Genomic DNA, 17,436 nt, shown 5'->3' with positions numbered 1-17,436 from the left:
TACTTCAAGCTACAACGCAAAGCCAATTCATTAACTCTTTAAACACGCAATTTTCATGCTCTATACTGACCTCCACTTAAGAAGTGATCCTTCAAAAGTATGACCTTAGATAAACAATACTAAGCCAACTAAACTAGCCAAGCCATAACCAGGCTAAAAATATGGATCTCTTTATTGGAAAGATCTTCCTGTGTTTTATTTTTACACTTATTTTTCCTCAACAAGTATTGACACTAACATTTACTAGAACTCCTCTTCTTTTTGGTGCCAAAAGTCATATAAATACAAAACTTCCAAACTATAATACTAGCCACCATTTTAGATGTACTACACCAAGAACAGCCCTGTCTCTTTGTGTATTTGCATTTTTATACTGTCAATTTACTTGTTCCCCAGAAACTTATAAGCTTGTTAGCAAACATGAAAAAAAATAATTTAAAAATGTGCACACACAAGAGAGACAACGGATCCATTTGAAGACTGACAACTGGGTAAATCAAAACTTCCAAGACCAGCAGTTTCCCACCTGTCAGTAACCATGCATGCCTTACTGCTGACAGAACCAGCTCCCAGGCCACCAAGATGTGTCAGATGTGTGCTGCCCTCTCATACTGTCATAGCATCTACATCTGATTTTTAACCCCATGAGATTCCTGCAAGTTTTGTTGAGAAGTTAATTGCATATACCACATAAGGGATAAAGTGATTTCACTCTTTTGGAAACCACTGTTCAGAGGAATAGCTGAATGCTTCAAACCAAGCACACAAATCTATCCCTTCCATATAACGAAAAGCACTGTGTTTAATGCTTGAATAAATTTCGGTAAAGCTGCACATTACAAATTTGCTTTTCAGTCACAAACACTACACTCTGTTTGCATCATAAGTGAAACATATTTCAATACTCCCAAAGTATTCTGCTTGTGACATCAGCCTGCAGAAATTTCTTGCAACTGGTTTCCTCACATAAGCCATTAATAATCTGATGATTGTGGCTCCCATAATGTTCTTCTCCTCTTACATAGCTGCACTTTTGCTTAGAAAACACTAAGAAATACAACAAGTCAATAGTCTGTGTTGAAATGCTGAACTCCTTGCAAGCCAACTTGTAAAAAACCAGAAATTGAGTTAGACTTCAGAAGAGTTTCAATTTCTCAAGCTGAGGAAACATGCCTAATCATTGGTACCAGCTGTAGAGGAGACAGTCATTTTCAAGACTCCTCCATAGGTTTAAGTAGTTAAATCCAGACTTTCCACAATTCTCCTTCCTTAAGAGGACAGTAAAAGCTACATCATTCTAAATATATCTAAAGATGCAGGAAACTTTTTACAGAGCACTACTAAGACAGCAGCATTTAAAAAAAAAAAAAGAAAGAGGTTTCAAGTTTTCAAGTTTCGTTCTGCATGTTGTTTTGGGGGGTTGTGGGTGACTTCCTGATACTCTGAAAAGATATCATAAGTCTGTTTCTCTTGTAGAGAAATAATATTATGAAATTTGAAGACCTACTTACAGGAAACAAGATAAGCTCTAAGTCAGGCTTGTGCATATAGTAAGGGCAATAAATGAATTTTGTTTCTTTCCCTGACTGTGTGCATTTATTTCAGAAGAATTTATTATTTTCTTAATATTTGTGTGGTGTTCCAGAAGTACTACTATTTTCTTAACCTCTGTATGAGATTTTACAGTTTTACAGAGCCGTGACTCCAGCAGTCCTGAACCTTCTGCTTCAAACTCAAGTTTTTTTAAACAAGTTATCACAAATTTCTTGCAGCCGTTGTGCACAGTTCGCCGCTTGCTTTGAACAGCTGACGCCTTATCTGTTCAGCACCCACAATGCCTAGTGTACACCAAAACATAAAGTTGCGCCTCACAAATCTGACAAACAACTGCTGAAGAAACCGCACTCCGCTCTCACTTCTTACTGCCAGATGCCTTCCCCTGCGCTGGGTACTGCAGAGCTGCGGCAGAAGCCATCCCACCTGCCGAAGCGGAGCAGGGGGCTGCTCCGGACACCCCGAGCGCTGCTCCTGGATGAATCAGCACTGCGCAGAACACGCGCAGCTCCTCAGAGAGCCTTGCGATTCTTGCAGCTCCTGATACTCAAGTCCCAAACAGCATTCCTTCGGCTTTCTTCACAGCCAACTAGTTTAGGATGCAGCAAAGCTCCGTGTTCATGAAAACAGAGGCATAAAATAAACCCAAACTGGTGACGAAAGCGAGCTGCATTGCTCAGCACACCTAAGTCCTCCTACCTCAGCGGAGAAATGAACGGCAGGCAGAGCACGAGAATTACTCCGATTTCGCCGTACAGAAAAGCAGCCACTGCCGTCCACTGGAAAGTCATCGTCCCGGCGGCCTGCGGAGGAACGGGCGGCTCTGACTTCCCCTCCCGGGCGACACCCGGGACCGGGAGATGGGGACCGGGACAGCCCGGGGCCGTGCCGGCCCGGCGGGCACAGCCCCCGGCACAGGCCCCGCGGGTTCCTCCCGCCCCCCAGCGCTGCCGGCTCCCCCTGCGCGGCCGCGGAGCCCCGAGGCCGCCTCATCCTCCCTTCCTCCCGCCCGCCCGGCCTTCCAACCTCGTCAGCGCCGGCACCCGGCGGAGCTGATGGCGGCCAAGGGGCGGGAGCGGGGCCTCACGGCCGGGGCTGCGGAAGCGCGGGCCAGTCTCTCCCGCCGGCACAGGGCGGGGAAACGCGGTGTCTGTGCGGACACGGTGCCGCCTCCGCCCTGCCCGGGGGGTGTGGGCCGGGACGGGGCTGAGTGACACGGCAGGGGCAGCCCGGCCCTGTCCCGCCGCAGAGGCCGTCGCGGCCGGCGGGCACGCGTGCGGTGCCGCCTGCGGAGCGGGGGGCCCGGAACGACGGCGGGCGAGGAGTTACCGAGGGGCTGCACCTCTGATGGGAAACACGTGGATCTCCGCGCTGAGAAAGATTCAAATGAGTATTATCTTTTTCCTATCTGGGGAGTGGTTGTAAGCATTTTGCTGCGGAATCCTGATGTGATCATCCTACTGCTCCATGACTCGAGCTTAACGGATTGGGGACTTCAACTCTGCTCCCCAGCATTATGGGTTTCTAAAGTTCAGTTAAAATACTGCGTGTGTCCATCCATTCCCTCCTTCATGTGCTACACTACACTGATGTATTAAGACCCAGTAAATCGTTTTCTCAAGGAACACAGGTCCAGTATTCATAAAGACAGCACAAATAACCGAACAACAGTCTCAAACACTATCCCACAAACCTGTTTGGGCCCAATTAATAAAACAGTATTCCTTCAAGAAAACCCCGTTCTATCCTACTGTCCTTCACAATCCTGTTTATCAGCATACCAAGGCTCCAAGCACATTATTTACATGCAACTTTCCTTTTCTGCATAAGGACATCCTCTGATCACTTTTTCCTTTTGATCCCAACAGATGCTGAGGTGCTGTCAAATGGAAGAAGTTACCTGGGCATCACCAGCACTCTTTGACACAACTATTTGCTTTGGGGAATTTTTTCCCAATTAAGTTCCATCAACATGAGACAGATAAAATGCTGTGAACAGTAGTTTGTTACTCTAATCCATTGGAACCGAGATGGGGTGGCAAGTTCTTGCATAAGCAGTTTTGAGCAGAACTGTTTGCAGCTCCTCACAATGTGAAATTATTTACTTAAAATTTCCCAAGTCTGCAGCCTGGGGATGGAGCCAGTGTGTCAACATTTTTCTGGTTGCTGCCAAGCAATGTCTGGATGAAAGGTTACATCCCAAATAATTGTTTATGCACAACAAATACTGCAGAGAGATATAAGGAGTCATTTCAACCCAATCTACACAGTAGGAATAGCCACGGTTTTAAGTAGCATTTCTAATATATTTTCATAAACATACTTAATCAGCACTATAGACAAAACACAGCCTCTTAGAATGTTCTGGTTATTACATTTTAGCTATTGGCCTACAGTCACTACACTGAAGCTGGTAAAATGTGAATAAAGACTTGACTTTAATTACAGAGCAGTTTCCATTTCTGAGCTGCTTACTCACCCCTTTCTAGCACTGTAAGCTGCTCTCCCACTAGCACAACTTCATACTGGTAGGACTGTACTTGTCCCCAGTGCCAGAGACTCGGAGTCGCTTTTTCACTTCAGAGGCTCCATAAGATCTCAGAAAGACTCACACCGAAAGTGACGACTGTGCACTTCCTCTGCAGCTGATGCATGTTCCCCACCAACCTAAAATGAGATCTGAAGAAAAGAGATGTCTCCTGCAAACATCTGTGAGACCTCTCTTCTCCTGTTGAGTGTACTTTGCTGCTCCTGGAGGGGATTCTAACTGAAGCTGTAGAAGTCTGGGTTGTTGATCCAAGGCTGTCTCTCTTACACTGAACCACCATATGATGAATAGGATAATGGCTTGCTGCTTTAGGGGAAAAAATTCACAAACCTTCAAACATTACAGTAAAAAGGAATTCCTTCCTCTTCCATCAGGGAGGTGACAAAGTATTTAGAAGAAGAAATAGGAAATGCCTTATATGAACAGCAGGTTAGACGAGTGAAATCAACTAATTCTCTTCTGAAACTAAAGGAAAGTTTAAACTTGGTCTGTTCTATTTTGGCTTCTGTTACAGCCTTATCATCACATACTGCTTTTGCCCAACCATCAACCCAAGAGGCCTAAGTAATTTAACAACAGGTAATAGAGAAAATGGAATTGCATAGGCTGTGTGAGGGTCCTGGGGTTATTGCAGCTGGATGAAAGTTGCAAAAACATAGAGCTATTATGAGAATATGGTATTGTTGTGCAGGGGGTTTAACATAAAGAGCAGGATCAGTTATGTGAGGCAAAAAACCTAAAATAGGAAACAGTGCTTTGTATCTTGTGTTACTTGCTTTGTACTTAACGTTACAACTTTTAAAAACTAGAAAACAGAAAGACTGACCACCTGGTGACATTGAAAGTCAGGAGAAGGACTTTGTCCAGTGATTTTAAACTGGAAATTAGTATTTTTCCATATTCAAATGTCTTATTATGAGAAATATGACCATATTCTAAAAATAACACTGGTTGCTGAATAACTCTCATCCTTTAGCAATTTATGTATATTGGGGCAGTATGGTGTTCGAAGTACGGCCTAAAGACTCCAACTTTGCAGTTTATTCTATGGAATCAGTGAAGTATGTTCAGATGCATACAAGGTTCAGAATGAAAAGTGTACAATTCATTTCACCTTGAAAAGGGATGATGAACTTCCATTGACTTTTATGATACATAAAAAGCCAGATCAAGCACTCCATAATTACTACCAGTATTAACAGTAACCTAGGTCTTGTACTTCAGGCAGAAATCTCTGTGATTAATCTCACACAGGCACAACAACTGCTGCCTTCAAAATTATCAAGTACTCAGTTTCTAAATAGGTCAAGGTATTTCCAGTCCTCTAAAATTCAATTTTCCCACTACTATAGAAAAAAATAAAGAAAGCCTATAATTTGTGTTGATTATATATAATAATTTTTTTTCTCTGTTCCTTGAGGCTACTGGGACAGTTTGCTACATATAGTAATTGCTAGCCAAATCATAAAACTCCTTTAAAAATGGCAATGAAGGCTTAGTTAATACCTTCACAAATCCTTTTCTTCTACAGTTCAGTTGCACAGTTTCACTTCAGAGGAGGCTGGAGGCATTTCAGAACTGAGAACTATGTTGAAACATAACTGGATGAACTTGATACTGGAAATAGGGCAGTACAAAATACCTAGTCATCCAGCTGGGAAGAAAAAACTTTTGCTCTAAAACTTGGAGCTAATAATTTACATGATAAATATTAGTTGAGGAAAAGTGAAGTATTAGAAGTAGTATTAACTGCAGAAGACACTGCTGAAAATTTACCTGGAATGCTATACAGAATTATGCCCAACTAATGTCAAGGAAACATTACAATCCAGAAGAGTGAAAAAACAGTGGTCTGAAGGAATGGAGACATACAAAAAATGGCTGCAGATGTTGTCTCAATTAACATAGAAGAGCAAAGCATGTCTGTAGTTTTCCATTTGTTAGCACATCGGGAAGGTGATCATATCAAAAGAGTTATATAACTTTACTACCTTAAATATTGAACTGGACTTGGCATGACTTGGGTCATGCCTTTCAGACTTTTGTTTATATGCCTAAATCAGACACATTATGAAAAATTGATCAAATATTTTATTATATTGCATTAAAAACTGTGATAATTTAAGATACCTGAACTATGAAAAGATTTGGAGAGTGGCATCAAAAGCAACCTTCCCTTCTCCACACTGATGCATAATAAAAAAAAATTACAACTGCATACAAAACCAAGTAATTTATTTAGAAAATTTGGAACTATTCACATGTATATTCATAGAACAATCACAGTCAGAAAACTTGGCAATTTTTGGTATGAATTTATCTGTAAACATATAAAGAAAAAAGTATTTGATTACAAATAATTGTACTGTAGAGTTTTGTGAAATTTCCCTTGCAGAACAAATGCAGCTGGTGTATAATGTTATTATCTTGTTCTAATTTTCACTTTCATTCCTATATAATGATTCAAAGCCAAGTGGCTGTCATGCTTTGATAAGCAACATGCCAGCAGGCAGAAAGGACTGCAAGAGCCCCACTGAGAGAATCTGTCAGCTTTTTTTTGACCTAAAAAGTTATGGTTTGGTACATGATAGGGATTTAATCTTGTATACAACTATTCTACAGTAGATAAACAAAACTGAATTTAGTTAGATTGAACTTAAAAGTCTTATTCTTTACATTCAGCTAAGTTTGTACTGAAATTGTCTCTTCATTTTCCTTCTTCCTTCTTTCCACAATTGTTTCTCTATTCTTTGTTTCTTTTGCTATAAGAAGTATCGAATTTTTCTAAGTTATAAGTAAGTTAAAAAGTTTTACGCTGCAAAAGAAATATCAAATTTAAAAAATTATAGTATGATGGGCTTTAAGCTCATGTTACCTAAAGCAAAAACTGTAGTTGCCTCCTTTGTATTTTTTTTGGTCTGAAATTACTGTCATTATTTATAAGTAGTCCTGATTTTAGGAGGTTTAATGAAAGAAAGACCCTAGTTTTGCAATCAAATTGCTGTAAGCAATTATCTGGTGAAAAATTAAATTACTGGGGTTTTACAATAATCAATCCTCTCTGTAGTAGTGCATTGTAAATAGAATTCCACATTTGTAAACTCTTGAATATTCTCTAGAGTGAAAAATGGTGACATAAAAATATAGAGTATCATCCAAATGATGTTTTGCTGTGCTGAAAATAGACAAATGAGACTAAAAAGTAAAAATCCAATCAGAACTTTTACAGTTTATCAACAATTGCAAAATACAAGTTTACAGAGGACTAACATACTTTCATTTACCACACACCATAATGGTCATTCAGATAATCTAGTACTGCTGAGGTACTTGACAAAACATTAAAAACTTTCTTTTCTTGTTTTGAAGTTATGTGCTCCATCATGTACATTAAGTGGTGGTGAAAACACGTAAAAGGAGTTCCGTGCTCAAGAGCAATGTCAACCCAGTCCTGGATGCACTGAAAAGGAGTCTCTTCATATCCTGCAAACATAGCTGGATTTGCCAAGAGTCCTCTAGCCACCATTATACCTTCAAATTGGAAATTAAAGCAGTAAGTTACATTCTAGTTTGAATTTTATCCTAATCTTCCTGTAGATTTTTACAGCAGCCCTTAGGACAAGCACCCAAAGCCTACAGATAGTAATGGGAGAACAATGGGGATGAGTATTGCAGCTGTATCAGAGAAATCCATTGAAAAAGGCAAACCTCAGACCTATCATTCCAATAATTTTGAAGCTAAACACAGGTCACAGAATCATTTCTTCCCTCCTTTTGAAACTTCAACTAATTAGTACTTTGGTTTTATTTGCTACACACACTTACTGCCTTTATAGCATAAAATTACGATGGAAAGACACAACAGGACCAATAATTTTCTGTGCAACTCAGTCTATTCACTGTCCTTCTTCCACTAAGATCTCCACACCTCAATTAAGTAAATTTTAGGACTTTTGATCTGCAGTAAATCTTTCTGAACAAGTGTGTAGTGTATTTCCAACTCTAATTCCATTCTATCACATATACCCATATAAGTTCTACTGTAATTTTTCTGTGATTAAGGGATTCTGTTTTCCTGCACTATCAACATACAATCTATCACAATGTCTTTTCTTAAAAAATAGGATGATCAAAAATGAAAAATTACTTTTGTCATTGTCAATGACAGAAAAAAAAACAAATGCTTAATAATTTTACTACTGAAGAAGGTGAGCTGGCCTGAGAACATTTTTTTGTATTATGCATTTCCTTCCTGCTTCGTATTTGGGAGTAAAGTCACTGTAAGCAGCATGGCAGTTGGGTTCAATTTCTGTTGTTGCTATTAAACAGCAACAGTGTTGGCAGAAACCTGCCACGTGTACTGTTCTCTCTCCTGTTTTACTCCAGCTGAAAGACACAAAATCTGTAGATACAGATTACCTTTTCAGAACATATACCAAATTTCCATACTGTCTTGAAACCACAGATAGTTGCAGGAGTCTATTGTGACTAAATAACTGCAAAAAATCCCCATATTTTATGACTGAAATGAAAGTGCAATACTTCACTTTGTCCTTGAAGTTAACCATCTGACTTAACAATATATCCCTTTTCCACTGTGTTCTTACTGTAAGAAATCTGCTCCCATATGCAGGAAGTAGAGATTTCCAAGTGGAAGTTTACAGTTCTTTTAAAGATGATCAGCTCCATATAGAGACAGAATGTCTGAAGGTCCTCCTGAACTCCACTACTGAGTGATGAGATAGCATAATTAATCACAGAGCTTTTGTAATTTGCCTTGGAAATAATTACTTGTGGCTTTGAATAGCAGTGTTCTAGTGTTCTGATGATTAGCAGTGATTCTGCTTATGGGTTTTTTAAGGCATCCAAAATATCCTCTTTCATTTGTCTTCTCAAGGAGAGAAAGCACTCAAATCATGTCCTACTTACGTGCAAAATAAATACCTTGGAATCTGGTAAGTTTACTTAGAAAATAGAGTATGTTTAATCTTACCATCTGCTTCTGTCAAGTGATGAACATTTTCAGCATCTTTTAAAGTTTTAACGTCTCCATTAGCCACAACAGGTATAGACATGCTTTGTTTAATTATTTTAATTGCATCATAATGTACAGGTTGATGCCTTTCTTCTGTACTTCTCCCATGTACTGTAATCCATGAAACTCCAGCTGCTTCAGCTTTTTGACACAGGTCAACTGTTCTTTTTAAGTCCTCATGGATCCTGAAATTGCAAAGAATGAAAGCAGTAGGTAGTGTTTCCTGGCCGATATAAAAAGTACTCCTCCATAAGGAGGAATTATCACAGATTTCCATAAATAACAGTATAAACACAATATTACTGTTGGAAAACAGTGTTTGATTTTTGGATTTTTTTTAAGATATATGAGTTTAGTGTATGGAAACCGGTATTTAACATTTCCCAATTATATCATATCTCTGTAATATACATGGTAAATTTTATAGAGATTGAGCAAGGATACCCAAAAAATCTAAAATCAACACCATGATTTTGCATATTTTGTGGAAAAAACCCACAATTTATAATTATAATAATTTATAATTCCAGAAGCACTGGAAACTGAGTTGAAACTTTAATGATAAACAGCAAAAGCCACAGAGGATGTATAGTTAAATAATGGATCAAGAATGGTCATAGAATCATAGAATGTTTTGGGGTGGAAGCAACCTTAAAGACCATCCAGTTCCAATTCCCCTGCAATGGGGAGGTAGCGAATCTTCTACTAGACCAGGCTGCTCAGAGCTCATCTAACCTGGCCTTACAAATTCCCAGGGATGGGCATCCACAACTTCTCTGGGCAACCTGCTCCAGGGTTTTACCACCTCCCAGTAAACAATTTCTTCCTAATATCTAATCTAAACCTGCCCTATTTCAGTTTGAAGCCATTCCCCCTTGTCCTATTACATCATGCCCTTGTACAAAGTCTGTCTCCACCTTTCTTGTGGACTCCCTTTAGGTACTGGAAGGCTGCTGTAAGGTGTCCCTGGAAACTTCTCTTCTCTGGGCTGCACACAAAGCGATGCAAAACAAGTCTACAGAAGTTCAGAAGCTGATGTAGGGAAGCAGAATGTATTCCTTAAAGCAGCTGTGGGACCAGTGTCCACTTTTGTTACCCATCCCTTTATAACCAACCACAACTGTGGCTCTGCTGTCTAATAGCTCACAAAGCAAGTCCTTGTGATGATACAGATTATGCATTGCTTTTCTGTTATACAAGCCCTAATCTTTTAACTCGTACTTTCATGTTGTTTGGATTGCAAGAGAACTCTAGCTTAGAGTATGTTATCTGGGTAAGTAGTCAAAAGCTCTGCTGGTTCTAAGTTTTGTATTACTTGCCCCAGATATCCGAGTAAAAAAACTCAGCAGTTTTCACGTGTAAGGAAATTACTATAATATGTAATTACAAATATTATTGCTATTAGACTAAATTCTTTAAGGAAAAAAAAGGGATACTTCCATCTACCACAAAGAGCACTTAAGTTTGACCTACCTTATTTTAATAGATACTGAAAATTTAGGGTTGTCGATCTGACTCCGTACATGTCTCACCATATCTTTAACAAGCTCAGGTTTATTTATTAAGCAAGCACCATAACCTTCTGAAATCGCCCACCTTTAAAAGAAAAAGAATGTTCATATTCTACATTTGAAGAAATGCAGATCAATATCAGTCACATACATCAGTTTCTTTCTTTATGACCTTCAGAATGTGTGGTTAAGTAAACAGCGAGAGTACTGGCTGTAGATGAATTATTTGTTTGCAGTTTGGTATAGCTTCTAGATCCTGGTTCAGTCTCCATGGTGATACTAGAACTTTGGACAAGTTACTAAGCTCTTTAAATTCAATTTTCTGTCCACAGAATAGACTCTTAGGGAAGATAAATTAAAATTTAATCTACAGTGCATGCATAAAATAAATGATTTGATGCTTCCCGTTCCCCTTGTTATGGATTTCTTTTAAACAGATGACAACTTCAGATTGAAAAGGAGGATTTTCTGAAGTGAGTGCAAGTGAGATATTATTTTAGTGATAATCTGGTCTCACTCTTTTGACTGGCAAAAAGTAACCTTTGCTTCCACTTAACAGCAGAAGTTTTAAAAATAATTTTTCTTATAAAAGCACATAAAGTTCAGAACCTTTTGTTATTTTGAAACTCATATGCACAAGAAACAAAGGATTCAAATGTAAGCATGTATTTTTGGCCTAAAAGGAACAGACAGTTTGACATAGTTAACTGTAGTTAGCTTAAAAAACCCCCTAATATTTGCATGCAGAAGCCTTGGATCTCTCCAGAAAAGAGTTTTCTCAAATACTGTAGTTTTAAGTCAAGAAAACCTAATTAGAATAGAGAAATTAAGTATTTGTACTGTAATATTATCTTTTACTTTTCTATGTTTTTCAGGTCTTCATTTAGAAAAAGACTGCCTGACAAACATGTAATAAATAAATGGTTGTCAATTTAACCAGTTAGGAAGAATCTTGCTACTCTGTTTCATTGCCAAGACAAAAATCTTTGTTTAAGTGAGAAGTACATCACTAATTCACTATACTTATAAATGTAATAAAAGATGGAAAAAATTATTTTCAGTACTTTATATAGTATAATTTTATTTTAAAGACTATCTTTCACTTGCAGAAGTTTGAGACATCCTAGACTTGCCTCAATATTCTGGAAATTGCTACACCATGATTCAGAACACTCTGCAAATTATTTGCAGCAAACTCTTTTTGGTAGTGCACATTTAACAGCTGTTGAGAAGGGATGGACACTTCTGAGCCAACACTCAGTATCTCAGAAATGAAAAAAGGCAAGTTGGCAAATACATATAGTTTTCCCAGTTCCACCATGGTGAAAGCATCTATGTGGACTCAGAACAGTGCCTTACCACATAGACAGGTTTATGACAGCTTAAAAATCTCTTACTCTCCTGAAATCTATTTTTAGGTTAAGATAGAAATTATGATGAAAAGGAAGACCAGCATTCTTTAGTCTCTTAATTATTTTAACATATTTACCCAGCTGTTTCAAAACTTTACCTCTGAGGACATCCACAGTTTAGGTCTATTCCATCTGCAAAAGGACAGATGATACGAGCAGCATCACACAAAACCTGTGCTTCTTTAGCAGCGAACTGAACAATTAGTGGGTGATCACCTATGCCAATGAAAAGATATTTAGAGATTTAAAAATTCACAGAAAATAAAAAAAAAAGAGTTCTAAATTTTGAATGGTTTTTTTGTGTATTATACACCTGTCTGACCATGGTCCTGGCAACCAGGTATAGATGACCCTGCATGAGCAGGGTGGCTGGATAACAAGACCTACAGAGGTCTTTTCAAGCTCATCTATTTTGGGTTTCTGTAAGCTCCCTATCACAAATGAACACAGAGAGCTGGTCAGGGATTACTCACTAAGTGATGTCTATGTCTATTAGAAATGGGAATTCGGACAAATACAGGTGTCCTACACAGTTTCTGGCTTAACTTTCTGACTGAAACTAGTCAGTTGCTAATTTTTCACAAAGACTATCTATGAAACTAGGCATTCTCTAATTTTCAGCAGCCTTCATGCTTCCCCTCCTAGCCTTCCCCTTCTCATCTGCAAGCTTCCCCTTTTTGCTCTGCTGACACAGCTCTCTGTCTTGCCAGGTGGAAAACTTGCTTACAGAACCAACCCTTCAGGAAGGAACTAAAACACCCACCAGCTTTGCCCTTCCGCATCCCAGCCCACAATTTCCCTTTTCTGTGCCAACATGGCTGTTTTTTATCCACACGTGACACGCAGAGTTGGAATGAGCACACGTGTGCAGAAGCAGGTCTAGCAGCTTTGTCTCAAGTGAGAAACCAAAGTGCCAGTGCTCCTCAGCTTGGGTCCACTGAACTACTTGTGATTTACTAAGCCCCTGCAGAGAGCCAGATGGTCATTTGGAACACGCTTTCCTCTTTTACAGCTACTGCATTACATTAAAGGCATCTCAAATATTTCAGGCAGTCTTAGCACTCACTTTCCATACAAACAATTGCTGTAGTTAAGAAGCAGCAGCGTGACATCTGAGCACTGATGGAAAGAGATGATCCAACAAATGCACAAAACAAGTGCACTTCTGGTACTGAAGAGACCACAAGTGCTTTCTGAACATTTTTCTGTTTCAGAGGAAAATAAGTAGTTATTGAAACGGTGGAGATTAAGTAAGAAAGGCCACCAGTACCCTCTCAATCCAGCTGAGACACTTCTAGAAGTTACCTAAACATCCAGCAAACAAACAAAAAAATTGCATACGTATTTTCAAAAGTGTCACTTTAATACAGTGCTCTAGCTGAACAGATTTACATTGCTACAGATAATATTTCAGAATAAGCCTGCATGCCTAGTTTATCTTTGTTGAGCATGAATAAAAATACTGAGTCTAGCCACATGAATTTTTTTAGCAGCAGCCACGAAGAACACCTACCTATATCTGAAAAATACACAACAAAGAAACATTAATGCAGAAGAAAACGTCAAACATAAATTGCAAACCTACTCCACTAATTAGAAGACAAAATCCACAAACAGCCAGCAAGTTAAACATAAAACCACACAAAAAGCATAAATGCTAATAATGTAAATACTGTAAATACTGTAATCTGGTCAAAGCATGAGGCAGAAGGTTTTACAGGCCTATAAAAAAATTAAGACAGCATAAAGAACTGAATAGGGAAAAGATGTTGTTTACAAAACTAAAACATTTTATCTTTGCTTTCCCTATCCCAGCACCCTCCAGAATACACTCCATATCTGACGTAGAACTTCAATGTCACCACACTTTGTGTAGATCAGAAGTGATCTAGAAGTAAATTCAAGGGGGGCAAAATAGTAAGCTTTGAGCCATAAATGAGTCAGTTATGTTCTTACTCATTTATTTTTACATACAATGAGTTATTCATGGTTTTTTTGAAGTTGCATTCCACTGATGAGTGTCTACCTGTGCTTTCCAATGCGGATTTTTTCTGTAATTGCTTTGTACTATTTGAATAATGCACCAGAGTGCAGTCAATGTTAGAACAGTGAAATACACTTTCCCTATTACATATACACTTATGAAACCACAAATTCTGTGGCCTGAATAGACTAAATCATCCCACTTCATAGACCCTACATGCTGATCTTACTTGCATGTTAGTGGCACTTTTCATTCCTTCAGTTGCAGCCTGTGCTCGTACATTCCTTGTCACACAGTTCTGCTGCAGCCACTTCATGCCAACAGATCTGTATCATTCTTGTCACCTCTTCCCACATACTTCAGATCTCTTTACAGTCATGACACTGTACAACTCCTCATACTTCTTCTTTTTATAGGTGCTCTGGTTATGTTTCTGTACCATGCCTGAAGCCTTGCTTTTCCCCCTCAACCGCAGCCATACTTAAACTTCCCAGTCTCTTTTGTGGTTTCTTGCACTCGTATCTCGATTCATCCAACAGCCCCTTCCACTTTCCAGTCTGGCTAATACAAAACCCTTCTTCTTTTGTCAGTCCTTAACTCCACTGTATCAATAGCTGGTCTGTTACATTTTTCACCTTTAGCAACACTCTTATTTTTGCTAGAGACTAGGAAACTTTTCCTGGCAATGAGTTAAATGTCTCTGAAATACACATGAAACAACCGCTAGAAACAGTATCTCACTGTTATCTTGTACCTGGTCTAGCTGTGATGCAGTTACCTGTCAAATTTATTTGAAATTCACTTATAGTAGCCTGCATGGTGCTGTATTTTGGATTTTGTGATAAAACCAGTGTTGATTGGTTGTTTTGGCTGTAGCTGCAAAGTACATGCATGGTGTTAAAATGTCCCGGGTTTTTACTTTGCTTCCCCCTGCTCCCAACAAACAGACTGGGGTGAGCAAGAAGTTTGTAGCGGACAAAGCTATGACCTAAACAGGAACAAGGAGTATTCCACAGTGTGTAACATCAAGCTCAGCAAGGAAACCGGAATGATAGGGAAAGTAAAAAAGTGGGCTGAGACATGGAATTTTTGTTCCAGAGTGGCTAATACCTGGAGAATGGCTGGGCATTAGTCTGCTAGTAGGAACTGATTGCCTTTGCATAACTTGTTTGTTTCTTTCCCTTTTTATCTCCTTTACATATTAAGCTGCCTTTATTTTGACTAATGAATTTTTCTTGCATTTGCTCTTTCTATTCTCTTCCTGTGCTGCTGGGAGAATGAAGGAGGAATGAGTGAGCAGCTATGTGTGGTCAATCCCCAGATTAAATCACTCTGGAAGCCCTGATTTCAGGTGGAGACAAGTTTTTCCACTATTTCATTTGACCCGCTATCTGGACTGTGCTTAGTCTCACTTAGAATATTTATGTGGTTTTACAATCAGACAGTATACCAAAATTGTTAACAGATGTCAAGTTATGTGACCAACTTCATTCAATTTGGCTTATGACCACATGAAACATTCTGACGAGGCAATGGTTTATTAAAAATAATACCTTTGTTTGTTGTGAATTCGCTGTCTCTGGCTTTTGCAGATCTCACAAAATCAGCTGCCACTATCATTGGTGTGTAACACAAATCACAACTGTACTTCCTAACCAAGGTTCTGAAAGCCAACCTGCAGACACATGAAGATTAATAGGTAAATAGTTGTGAAAAATAAGGTTCACTTTCCTGGTAAATTTAAAAAGTTTAAATAAAAGACAGTAAGAGACAATAAAGCAAATATATGGCCGGGTGCTTTGCCTTTAGCCAAGAGCACACACTCACTCAGAAAACACTTCTTTAAATGCATCAACATGTTGCATATTCATAGACTTTCATGCATTATTCAGAATCATACCCCCACAACCTGTAAATCAACATGGCTGTACTCTCTGATAATGGAAGATCAATAAATTCTTTCCCTGGGGTTGTGGTGTGTCACCAATAATCCAAGAAAGTGAAGAATTTCCTGATTATCTTTTTTTACCATTCTCTGACTTTTAGTTACATGAACAAAAGCTTTTTACATTACTATGTTATAGTCCAAGAAAAAAAATATATTTGTCACACTACTATTTCTAAGCTTTTTTAATAGCAGAACTAAAAGAAACTATATTCATACAGCAAAGTTTTTTAACATTATAGTATTCATTTTAATATTTGCAAAAATCCAGTAATATAATATGTACTTATAACCATAGTTAAGGCAATTTTCTGATTAACTGTTCTAAAATGCTGTTCTAACATACAGTATTGTGGGGATGTTTGAGGATTTTTTGTGTAGATCTGTGATGAAAATATGTAAAATAAAACATGTCCCACATCTACCTCTGTCTTAAATAAAAGAGAAGAAGGCAATCACCCATTTTTAGACAAGATAAATTGGAGAAACAAGTTTCTAAACCGAGAAAATGCACTCAAAACACGTGACAGTTACTTACTTTGAATAGCGGACCATAGGGGCACATATTTTTACAATTTGCCCAGAATGAAACAAATCCATGGGATCTTTTAGTTGACATTCTTTAGTTTCTCTGATGTCACCAATCATGTATAGTTAGCAGTCCTTTCAGCATCTGTAACAACAAACAGCGTCTGAAACCTTCGTCATTCAGCATCTTCTCGCAGGCCATGCTGCAGAGCACCGCAGGTTACGCAGCACTTGCGTTCAGGTGAAGCGTGCGGTCAGGAGCCGCTCCCCCGCCGGGTGCCGGGGACGGCCCTCATGGCACGGCCCATCCCGGCACAGTTACACCCGCACGGCACGGCCCCTCACGGCACAGTTACACCCGCACGGCACGGCCCATCCCGGCACAGTTACACCCGCACGGCCCATCCCGGTACAGCCCAACCCGGCACAGTTACACCCGCACGGCACGGCCCATCCCGGCACAGTTACACCCGCACGGCCCATCCCGGTACAGCTACCGCCTCACGGCACGGCCCATCCCGGCACAGCCCAACCCGGCACAGTTACACCCGCACGGCCCATCCCGGCACAGTTACACCCGTACGGCCCCTCACGGCACAGTTACCCCACACGGCTCATCCCGGCACAGCCCATCCCGGCACGGCTCCCCCCGCGCGGCCCCTCACGGCACGGCCCATCCCGGCACGGCCCATCCCGGCACGGCCCATCCCGGCACGGCCCATCCCGGCACGGCCCATCCCGGCCGCGCTCGCTCCCGGCGGCCCCGCTCACCACGTGCCGCCGCCGCCCGCTCCGTCGCGCGCCTTCTCCATCATCGCTGCGCGCCGCGTCCGGGAGTGACGCGCGGGCTCCGGCACCGCCAGCATGGAGGAGGCGGGGGCCGCCCCTGCCCCGGCGCTCGCCGAGCTGCGGGCGGACG

At 40.1% G+C, this 17,436-nt stretch overlaps 3 protein-coding genes across 7 annotated transcripts in view; 1 reads left to right on the top strand and 2 right to left on the bottom strand.

The window, feature by feature from the left end:
- Positions 1-4,120, bottom strand: part of BCAP29 (B cell receptor associated protein 29) — a 26,526-nt gene extending 22,406 nt beyond the window's left edge. Inside the window, exons 1-2 of one of the 2 annotated variants that reach the window (XM_033057514.2) lie at positions 4,034-4,120; positions 2,254-2,357 (exon numbers count right to left, since the gene is read on the bottom strand). In XM_033057514.2, coding sequence (XP_032913405.1) covers positions 2,254-2,345 — 92 coding nt within the window. In that variant the 5' untranslated portion in view covers positions 2,346-2,357; positions 4,034-4,120. Of the gene's footprint in view, positions 1-2,253; positions 2,358-2,580; positions 2,747-4,033 lie in introns of those variants that run through there. The other variant, XM_033057513.2, reaches the window with a different exon arrangement.
- DUS4L (dihydrouridine synthase 4 like) lies at positions 4,073-17,344 on the bottom strand. 3 transcript variants are annotated; one of them, XM_033057512.2, is made up of 7 exons: positions 17,289-17,344; positions 16,528-16,662; positions 15,598-15,719; positions 12,159-12,276; positions 10,611-10,733; positions 9,096-9,322; positions 4,073-4,233 (listed from the first exon to the last, which is right to left on the bottom strand). In XM_033057512.2, the coding sequence occupies exons 2-7, from the start codon at positions 16,635-16,637 to the stop codon at positions 4,163-4,165; spliced, it is 771 nt and encodes a 256-aa protein (XP_032913403.1). In that variant the 5' UTR covers positions 16,638-16,662; positions 17,289-17,344; the 3' UTR covers positions 4,073-4,162. The 3 variants fall into 3 exon arrangements, with proteins under 3 accessions (XP_032913403.1, XP_032913401.1, XP_032913402.1); XM_033057510.1 differs by lacking the exon at positions 4,073-4,233 and adding an exon at positions 6,321-7,633; XM_033057511.2 differs by lacking the exons at positions 4,073-4,233; positions 17,289-17,344 and adding exons at positions 6,321-7,633; positions 17,122-17,220.
- COG5 (component of oligomeric golgi complex 5) overlaps positions 17,304-17,436 on the top strand; it is a 175,745-nt gene continuing 175,612 nt past the window's right edge. Inside the window, exon 1 of one of the 2 annotated variants that reach the window (XM_033057501.2) lies at positions 17,304-17,436. In XM_033057501.2, the coding sequence (XP_032913392.1) occupies positions 17,382-17,436 (55 nt within the window). In that variant the 5' untranslated portion in view covers positions 17,304-17,381. The other variant, XM_033057502.2, reaches the window with a different exon arrangement.

The sequence above is a fragment of the Catharus ustulatus genome, chromosome 4, assembly GCF_009819885.2.
Source record: "Catharus ustulatus isolate bCatUst1 chromosome 4, bCatUst1.pri.v2, whole genome shotgun sequence".
Classification (NCBI taxonomy): Eukaryota; Metazoa; Chordata; class Aves; order Passeriformes; family Turdidae; genus Catharus; species Catharus ustulatus.
The sequence above is the reverse complement of the archived record's forward strand: the minus strand, read 5'-3'. Positions and strand labels throughout refer to the sequence as shown.